Below are 11,027 nucleotides of genomic sequence, written 5' to 3'. Positions count from 1 at the left end.
ACAGGGTTTTCCATTTCGGACTTCCGACAGTATACAGCCCTGCGCTGACAACCGTTTGACATAGCTGTCAACCAAAGCGTCATATCGTTAGTTGAATGTCTGCCATTTTACAATAAGGATCGTTTTAGCATCGCACAACGTGTTAATTTTGTTAAATTGTACTATAAAAATGATGAAAAACCGGCAAATGTTTTTCGAGTATTACGGATGGATTTTGGTCGTCATGGGCGGCCTACAGAGCACACAATCGCTGATGTAGTGTGTAAATTCGAACAAACTGGATCCGTAGCGGATATTGTGAAACCTGTGCATCATCGTAATGTGCGTTTGGCCGAAAACATTGCTGCTGTTGCTGCCAGTGTGGAGGATGACCCGAATGTTTCGGTTCCACGGCGTGCTCAGCAATTGGGCTTGTCAAACACATCATTGTGGCGAATTTTGCATTTGGACTTGCACCTACATCCATATAAAGTCCAACTGGTACAAAAATTAGAGCGTGGTGACCATGGAATGCGTCGGGCATACGTCGATTGGGTGAACGAACAACAGCAGTAAAATGCTGAATTTTCGCATCAAATTTTCTTCAGCGATGAGGCACATTTCGAGCTCGGTGGCTATGTGAATACCCAAAATTTCCGTATATGGGGCTCAGAAAATACACACGTAATTGTTGAGAGGCCATTGCATCCGCCAAAAGTCACTGTTTGGTGCGCATTATGGTCTGGTGGAGTCATCGGGCCGTATTTGTTTAAAAATGAGGACGGCGAGACGGTAACTGTGAATGGTGAGCGCTATGGCCGCATGTTAACCGATTTGTTTTGCCACAAATTGAAGATATGGATACGGATGACATGTGGTTTCAGCAGGACGGCGCCACGTGCCACACAACACGACCGAACATGGCCATATTGCGAACGAAATTTGAGGGACGCATAATTTCGCGTTTTGGTGATGCCAATTGGCCGTCCAGATCATGCGATTTGAAGCCGCTAGACTTTTTTTTGTGGGGTTATGCGAAAGACCGTGTCTATGCCAACTCTCTGCAAACTCTTGAACATTTGAAAGACAACATTCGCGAAGTTATGACCGAGATACCACCCCATATGTGCCGAAAAGTCATTGAAAATTACCTGTTCCGGATCAAGGTGTGCGAGGAAGCCCTAGGTGGACATTTGAATGATGTTGTATTTCACACATAATGGCATAAACCAAACTTTAATTTGAAATAAAAGTTTCATCGAAATTCGAATTCTAAGTGTGTTTTAAAGGGTGTGTCACATCAAATTGCATCACGGAAAAAACGCTGTAGAAATTCGCCCAGTAGACCGATCCTTTTGAAAATTTTAGACAGTAAAATAAAAACTATTAAACAACTTTTGGCATTTTATTTTTAATCATACTTCGAGCCCAAGCCCGTATGCTCGCACCTTCCTCTTTACCCCGTCCATAAGGTTCTGTACAACGTCAGGTTGTAGTTTTTTTTGAACAGAAATCCATTTTCTCTTGAAGTCCGCCTCCGATTTGACAACTTTTGGGTTCTTCCGGAGGGCCTGCTTCATAATCGCCCAATATTTCTCTATTGGGCGAAGCCCCGGCGCGTTGGGCGGGTTCATTTCCTTTGGCACGAAGGTGACCTCGTTGGCTTCGTACCACTCCAACACGTCCTTTGAATAGTGGCACGAAGCGAGATCCGGCTAGAAGATGGTCGGGCGCTCGTGCTGCTTCAATAGTAGTAGTAAGCGCTTCTGTAGGCACTCCTTAAGGTAAACCTGCCCGTTTACCGTGCCGGTCATCACGAAGGGGGCGCTCCGCTTTCCGCAAGAGCAGATCGCTTGCCACACCATGTACTTTTTGGCAAACTTGGATAGTTTCTGCTTGCGAATCTCCTCCGAAACGCTGAATTTGTCCTCTGCGGAGAAGAACAACAGGCCCGGCAGCTGACGAAAGTCCACTTTGACGTAGGTTTCGTCGTCCATTACCAGGCAATGCGGCTTCGTCAGCATTTCGGTGTACAGCTTCCGGGCTCGCGTCTTCTCCACCATGTTTTGACTTTCGTCGCGGTTAGGAGCCTTCTGAATCTTGTATGTACGCAGGCTGCTTGGTCCGCTGGACGAATGAACTTGACAAATTCAGCTTATTGGCGACATCCCGGACCGAACTTCTCGGATCACGTCTAAACTGCTTAACTACGCGCTTGTGATCTTTTTCACTGACGGAGCATCCATTTTTGCCGTTCTTCACCTTCCGGTCGATGGTTAGGTTCCCGAAGTATCGTTTTAGTACTCTGCTGACCGTGGATTGGACGATTCTTAGCATCTTACCGATGTCCCGATGTGACAACTCCGGATTCTCGAAATGAGTGTACAAGATTAATTCACGACGCTCTTTTTCGTTCGACGACATTTTTCCAAATTTACGAAAAATTGACAGTGAAGCATGGCCAACGTGATCTATACACTCTTATCTGATTATAAAACCAAAGCTGAAGATATAATTCCTAAAAATTAAATTTCTACAGCGTTTTTTCCGTGATGCAATTTGATGTGACACACCCTTTAATTCAATTTACTTTCGGAATTTAAAGTTGGAAAACCCTGTATTTTGCTTCATCTATCACGACTTGCTTCAAACTCTGTGAGTTTTCGTTGCATTTATAAAGCGAGTTGAAGATGCGAACCATTTAATATTTTTCGCCCAAAAAGTGTAGAACTCATACATTGCGGCGTTTTACGTAATCAAGCTTCACCAGGTGCTCATGAACATAGATACTTGTAAGTAGCCTGCTGATTGATGTGTCGTATACCGAGGATTATTCTTGATCAGCGTTTCGATTGTTGCGCACACAAATTTGCTGAACAACTCAATAACTAGGAGCGTATTCGAGAAAATATTACAATTCAACGAAGAAAAGCATCGCTGCTGGGGAGGTCCCCGTGAAAAAAATCATTGCTCGTGTTCTGGAAAAAAACATAAATGAAGCGGTTTTGACACCGAGAGCGGAAGCTGCATCAAAACATCGAAAACAATTTCGTGGGCAGGCCCTGAAAAGAGCCGATATTTTACATATTTTTGTGGATTACATATTTAATAGTGATTCGATTATTGCCCGTTTTCCATTTCCATACTTATTTTATGTTTGATCTCGAATTGTTCTTTAATATGTCCTATTAATTCTTGTTGAATTTTTTTTACCTAATTTTACATTCGACATTCGACTTTCGACAGTGTGCAACATTTTTCTTCTTTTGATTAATAATAATTACGCCAATTCAAAATTTTAACAATCAATTATTTTTTGTGATTAGCGTTTCACAGTTTCATCTGATTTGTAAGGATACTGTGAATAGAACGGATACCGAAACGATGTTAGGAAATATGTAAATTATTGTAACGTACGACTACGTCTTTCTTTTCTATACCGGGGTGTAAAATCAAAGTTTCGAAAACGAAAGCGAGAAGATTCCGGAAAGATGTTATCGTTGCTGAAAAAAAATCTGCCAGTTCCCCTAGGAATTGAAAAAAAAACATTCAAGCGAATGAGTTTATTTTAATGTTTTCTATCAATATAACACTGCGACCAAATACATTTGGTTTTGTGATTTTTCATTCAAGTGCAAAGAACAGGTGGTTATCGAGTTAGCATTAACCACTGGTGGGCTTCGAGTATCGAGGAGAATCTGGAAAGATGTTATCGCTGCTGAAAAATAATCTGCCAGTTCCCTTGGAATTGAAAATTACATTCAAGCGAAAGAGTTTATTATGTTTTCTATCCATATAATACTGCGACCAAATACATTTGGTTTTGTGATTTTTCAATCAAGTGCGATCAACGTAAGACCACGTCTTTCGGCAATTTATTAGAGGTGCAATGAATCTTAAGAAAGAATTCCCGCTCTACGCGCACTGGCAAACGATGATAACTCAACAATTTCTCTAACGAGAAATGGGTGTTGTGAGGAAGGATGAGCGAACGCAAAAATTATGTAGACTGATTTGATGCAACAGATATTTTGTCTATTGGAAATGGAATATAAATCATATCACAATACAAGCAATGTATTATGAAACTTTCGAGTGATTTCTTCTTTTGCTGAATATTGTGCCTTCAACGTAACGCTCCCGTTTTCGAAGTCCCCCAAATATTCATTTATTCATTCATTCAGAATTGATTCAGATGCAAAAACAAATGATCACAAAATCAACGATAGTCCTACGTCACCCTTGCGGTTATACCACATATATAACCCACTTCCCGTTTTTTGGTATGTGGAAAAATCGCTCTGGTGGGGTAAGACGGACAGCTTTTAGTAGGCGTAATACGAACAGTGATGTGTTAGTGATGGAAAAAGCTGAATGCTCTTCCTTACTCCGTTTCTTTCTCTCTGTTACATTTCAGTTGCTAGACATACAAACGATGAGGGAGCGAAAACAAAATTATTCCTCTTGTCTGATTATTTCGGGAAAATAATGTATTGAACTGCAAACACTGCATTTGTGTATTGAGAAAAAGTTTCAATTGGATTTTTCCTTGACCCGTCCGTCCTACCCTCGGTTCTTCTACTCAGATTCCGATTCTGATATAATTTTTTAGTGAAATTCAACGATCTGGTTTTGATTTTATTTAGCTCTCTTCGTTCTACTGCTTTCATTATTCTGAGATTTTTTTTAATTCATTGTACTTTTACCTGGAGATTGCTGGCGATTCTCAATGGCAAATATCGCAACTATGATGATATTTCACCCTTGCTTAGAACCACCCCACCTAACATAGTTTATCCTCTACTCGAGAGCGAGAGAGAACAAAACAAGTTTCGCTACTTACATTTTTATGAATTTCAAGGAAATGTGGTACGCACAACAACAAAAAATTGCTTAATCTGTTGGATCACAGGACATTACTATCGGTTTTTTTTCATCCTGCTATCACACCACCAGCACCGATGAACCTTCTGACGCAGTTTATATTACAACAGTACAACATGCTTTGGCGGCGTCTGAATCCTGCCGATAATGGCGTCATAATACAAAGAGATGATGTGTGTGGTTCAAATCTGCATACAATCATTGAAATGTTGAACTGCTGTCCGTTGTTAAGTTCAGCTCGGATATGCAATCAACAGGCTTCGTTCCTCGCTTCGTCTATTCACCTGGTGCAACAGAAGTGAATACTGTCATTCGGTCAGGTATCTGAATCATTCACTCAACATTGTGGTTCATTGGATATTGATAGATTTCCAAACACTTCCAGGTGATATGGATTTTGTGATGAATTCGATTATGCGATTATGCAAAAAACACATATATGATAGAGATATTGGAGTAGATAACCAAGTGAATTTTCTACTTAAACTCTGCTGCTCTCTTTTGGTTTGGTTTTAAGATCGAATTTCTGTGGTTCAACAATTCTCGATTAAACTACTAGGCATTTTGTCCAATTTTATATTCTCAAGTCTAACAGCAATACAGCAACGATTGTACAGGGTGTTTTGCAATGGCTAGAGCCTTAAATTGAAATAAAACACAAAAAATTGCGCTAATTATCATTTATCTGCGGCTTATTATTTATGTACCCCTTGTTGATACACAAGTGCTCTTTACCAGACGGCATGAAAACCGACACTTCATATCGTTTAATTTAGTTTCACTTTAGATTTGATGTTGCGAACAAAATTCCACCACGATTCATTGGCACTATCATTCATTAAACGACAGACGCTTCACTGTGATGTTGATCGCTCGTTGGTTGGATGCTTGTTACACTCTGGTCATTTCTATAAGTTTCCATCGGGCAGGGATTAAATTGTAATATTTCGTCTCTCCACAGTGTGCTTTAACGTGTTGCAGTGCTTGTTCTCTGCATTTGCAAATCGAACGAACGATTTACGTGCGACTGGTATTCTCAGTGGTATATAATAATAGTCCTTCATTGATGCATTAGTTCTTATTGATGGCAGATAAGCACACGAATGAGCTGACTAAATGTACAGAGAAATGGAGAAATGGAAAATGTTTCACATTTTGCAGTACAAATAGTTATTAATGTTAACATCTATATAAATAAAAATATAAGGCAAAATCTCTTGGTAAGCGGAAACCCCGAAGAAGGGATGGTCCGATTTTAGCCTTCTTTATTTTGTTGTATTTGTCTCTTCCCGTAGATCAAAATTGTGGAGAGAAAAATCGGAAAATTTGGAAAATTGCATTCCCACATGTTCGAAAATTACATCATAATAAGCGTTGTTAGTCCATTCGATGTTTGCGCTATCGAAATTGATCTTTGTTCGTAAGTGGAAATGGATTTTCAGGCGAAATAACGCATTTCCATATCTTATATCTAGCGGAAACCCCGAAGAAAGGATGGTCCGATTTTAGCCTTGTTCTTGAGCTAACTAATAACACCTCTTTGATTAAAATCATAATTTCATTATATGCTTTTGCTGGTCACTGAAACGGAGGAGTCCATTTCGTTTCTTGGTGTCAACTTTGGTTTCATGATTCAAAATTTCTATCCAATGATCAACGCGATAAAAGTCGGTTGAACTATCCCCAAAAGAAAGTCGAGTACGCTAAGTCAAGCGTCATGTATTTCAAATCGAACTTGATCAAAACTCCTAATATATGTGTGCATCGACTGAACCGTCTCAATTCGGGTTTTTTGTTCAGTGCTTGGCCTTTTTCCGATGACAATTTCGATTTTTGTAGGTAATTTTCTCCATGTATGTTCGTTTTTCCATCTACCCCTCTTTCAAAAAATGCGGTCGAGTCCTAGACACAACCCCTACAATTTTTCTTAATAGCTACCGGTGGATTGAATAAATCACAAAGTAGATATTGTGAACAACCCGACTACGGTGTCTACAAACTTCTATTCTATTCTACAACCAGAGATGCCAACCTTCCTGATTTTTCAGGATTTCCCAGACTTTTTAGCACGCTCCCTGATATCCTGACGAATACTCAATTTATTCTGCTTTTTCTGAAATGATCCTGATTTTTCCTGTTTTTTGTGCTCTTTACATCATTCATAATAAATATACTGGTTTTCATGCCACAGTTTTCTGTCATGATAGTTCTCCGGTTCGCACTTGTATAAATCTTATATTAAGTTAAACTGTGTACTTAACTTTTTACTTAACTTAACTCGGAAAAAAAATGAAAGATCAAAAAACCAGGCGAAACACTAGCATTTCCGTTTATGCGATTTATACCATGCTTATTAATTTTTTTACATACCCAGTCTTCGCCTGAAGGAAGATATACGGGAACCCGGGGCAAGGGTGCCACCTTAAGCTAATACGCGTTTTCGAATGCTCTTTTGTTATATTTTTTTTCCATTTTTTGCTGGTTTGTTCATTTATACTCCTGTTTAGGTGTAGCTATGCATCAAATTGTTCAAAAGTAATGTTTACTATGAAAATGTTTCATTCACAAAAATGATGTTTTTGGCTTGTATTTTTCCAGTACGGGGCAAGAGTGCCACCTCGACGGGGCAAGAGTGCCAATCTTATAAAAATATAATTTTTGATGAAAAAACCACTGGGAAATTCACGGTGGTTCCAAAGAACGCAAACTCAAGTTCTGGTGGCGATCACGAAAACCGGCAAGCCAATCTTCTCCGGCCAATTTGGATGTTTTGTCGAAAGAGTGATCTAAATTATTTCACTCTGCGATTTTATACCCTAGGTTCGGTATGTCGTGTGTTGTCATATTATTATAACTTCTGCATAATAAGGATGTGACTCACGAGTTACTCCTCCTGTTGTTTAGAAAACACAGTTTTAAAACGGTCTAACTTCTGCACATATTTGGTCAATGTTTTCTGGGCAAACTATATTCCTCCCCAGCTCGTCTCCATGATTTACAGAATGTACGGCAACAACCATAGTTTCCATCTGCCACTGGTTTCGGAACGAAATCCGTTCATATTTACAAACCATGACCACAACAAACACAACCACGATAACACTATTTGCGTTTGACAGATCGAATTCGAGGTTACGACTATGGCATTTTTACCCCGGTAATAATGGCTCCTTTTGCCCCGGAAGTTGAGAGATAACAAACTTATTTTTTATTGAAATAAAAGCGTATGATTTAAATTAGTTCATACAGTAAGTTGAAGAAAAATGATCATTCGATTTGTATTTATGGGTGGAGTCATGCAAACATATAGAAACTGTGGGTATTTCGTTAATTTGCGCCTGTGCGTTCTTATATAGATTGCAGTTGTAAGAAGCTCAGTTAGTATTTATCTGTTTCCAAAAAAAAAAAAATGATGAGGTTCTGGCTGATAATATGTGAGATATATGCAGTATCTGTATAAAACAAAGTTCTGTAGTTAAATAATTGTAAAAGATGGAAATAGGCAAAATAATCAGATGGGCACTCTTGCCCCGTATGGCACTCTTGCCCCGGGTTCCCCTACTCTGTTTCTGGTGGAATTTGGAATGGATTCTGTGTTATGAGCTACTACCAAGCAACCTGTTTCTCACATGTATGGCTCGCAACAGTTTTCGACGAGAAAGCAAACATGTTCTGGGAGGATAGAATATTTAAGCTGTGTGAAAGATGGCGAAAGATTGTGAAACAGAACTATGGATATAAAATTAAATTATAACGCTTTGATTGAAAATGATGTTTTTGTTTTCCCAAAAATCGACATTTACTTCTTGGACAACCCAATATGAGCTATCCTGATATATCCTGATTTTCATTTTCATTCTTCCTGATTTTTTCAAATTATAGTTGGCAACCCTGCCTACAACCATTAAATTATGAAAAATTAAACATCAAATTATAAAAAAATACAAAAGGTTAAATATCTCGGTAATGGCTCTGATACGATCCTGTATTCTTTGGGTAATATCTCATATCCCGAGATCAATCCGTATTGGCTCAGCTTAACCCGATGTGTCATTTACAACAGTTCCATGGAACCACGGCAAGCCCGTACCGTAAAAGCACTATGCTTGTCTAGCACTATGCAAGACAGCAGCAGCAAAACCTGGGATTATCGCAAAATTATCATCGCTAAAAATTTCCTACCATTTTCTACGGCTATCCTGGGATAGTACTTTTCGAGCTGCTTCCCATCGGAACAAGGCCACCTTTTTTTTTATCGAAACTATTCGGACAACGGAGGATGGCTCCGAGGTTATGCAAGGAGCCAGTGGCAGCAAAGTTTCGTCGATATCGTAACCACATCGTTGCACTGTTTTGTGCTGCTACTGTCGGAGAACAATTGCATATGAGCACAGACAAACAAAAAAAAAAACGCAATCTAAATTTAATTAAACCGAGAACTAGAAGATATCGCGGTCGCGGGCCGACCTCCTGGAGCGATGTGGCTTTTTTGTTCACCTCTATATTCTCGCGGAGTTTGGATTGTTGTTGAAGAATGCGTTTGTATCATACTTCGAACGGGGGGGGAGTAAATTCTTCAACCCCATTCAATTTTCTACCACCGGCAGCAGATAAGACACAAAAATGTGCAGAGCCCTATCGTCGTCGGTCAGTAGCTGCCTTTTTCGGGAGGACCTTGCGCGCTCACAACAAAGAGTTTGTTCGCTCGGCGAGGATGACCTTCTAGCTTAGGCCAGAAGCATAATAATAGAATAAGGCTGAACGAAACGGGCTATATTACCCAAGAGGGGAACATAATTAAAACAGAGCAAAATTTTTACGATAAATGGCGAAAGAATGGAAATGTGAAACAAAACAGAACACCAGATAGAAGGAAGCAAACTTACCATATTTCTTGTTATCTTTGCCTTTGTCTGATTTTCCACGTGGCAGCTTGACGCGATTCTCGTCCTCAATGTCATCGTAGTCGGGCTGCGGAGGGAGAACAAAATAGTTCAGAGGAAGGTTGGAATTAATTAAACCCAGATTGTTATGGTTATGGTCGATAAATTGCTTGACTAATTGTGGGGTGAATTGGGACCTGTCATTGAATTCAGTGGTATTGTTGCGTCTGTAAACATGGATTTTCCAGAGTGTTCACAATGAGAAAAATTTTAGGGCGTTACCACTAAGAGCCCAAGAAACCATAAATGACTTGAATAATTTTGACAACTATGACAACCAGTGAATCTGGTGATTGCAACAAGATGGCGCTATCTTTCACGCCGCATTTTTCTAGAAAGAAAGCTTCTTTGACTCACCTTCACAATCTCGTGCGATGCGTACAGATTATCCCGCGGAGGTAGCTTCGGTGGTTTTTCGCTGCGGCGTTGCATTGGCTGACCAACGCCCTGCATCAGATGATCACGCGACGCGCCGACCATTCCGCTTCCGCTGGCGCCCAAACCGGAGCTTCCAGAGCTACCGCCTCCGTTGCCGGCCACACTGTACGGATCCTCGTCCGGAATCGGGATACGGGGACGATTCTTGATGTCCACCGGGCGATGAACTGTGACAGAAAGAAAAAAAAATTAATAATACCAAATGACTCAAATGGCTGATTAACATATATTAGGACAACGACATTCAGAATAACTTGCGAACCTCCGTGGTATTTCTGAGAGCGAACGAGACGAAGTCAAATGATAAAAATATTCAAACCACAGAATGCCAATATTACTTACGATATATCTTCCAGCAGTAAGAACCAAACAGAGAGGGTGGAAAGACAGACAAACCCATTACCGAAAACTCCCAGAACGTGACCTAAAATCATCCAGCCGTGGTCATCCCTCACTCAACTCAAGAGTGAACAACTTTTATCTCCAATTCCCGACATCGTAACATTATTCGACCGCCGACACACGGCTCATAGGTCTGGGAACAAAAACCACGCAGACGATTTTTAAAGCAGCAAAAACAAAAAAAAACTAACGTCAAGCCAAAATCGAGTTCATTGAACGAAACCGAAATGGCCGGACAACAAAAGCGAAACTTGTCGCCGTCATTCCATGATTGAACCCGGGAGGAATATCAATCAGGCAGCATTCAGCATCCACTGGAGATGGGAATTCATTGTCTTGTGTTGAAATTTTAAGTGCTTTTCGTGTGAGAGAAGAAAAAAA

General features: G+C 40.1%; 1 protein-coding gene across 1 annotated transcript; it reads right to left on the bottom strand.

Moving 5' to 3' along the window:
• Positions 1-5,897: 5,897 nt before the first annotated feature.
• On the bottom strand, positions 5,898-10,411 carry LOC129781784 (uncharacterized; the record flags this gene model as incomplete). Its single annotated transcript, XM_055789364.1, has 3 exons — positions 5,898-5,975; positions 9,750-9,834; positions 10,164-10,411. Coding segments are annotated over 3 exons (374 nt in total), but the record flags the coding sequence as incomplete, so codon positions are not given.
• Positions 10,412-11,027: the final 616 nt, after the last annotated feature.

Source organism: Toxorhynchites rutilus, unplaced genomic scaffold (assembly GCF_029784135.1).
Source record: "Toxorhynchites rutilus septentrionalis strain SRP unplaced genomic scaffold, ASM2978413v1 HiC_scaffold_203, whole genome shotgun sequence".
Taxonomy (NCBI): domain Eukaryota; kingdom Metazoa; phylum Arthropoda; class Insecta; order Diptera; family Culicidae; genus Toxorhynchites; species Toxorhynchites rutilus.
This window is presented reverse-complemented; position numbering and strand designations above follow the sequence as displayed.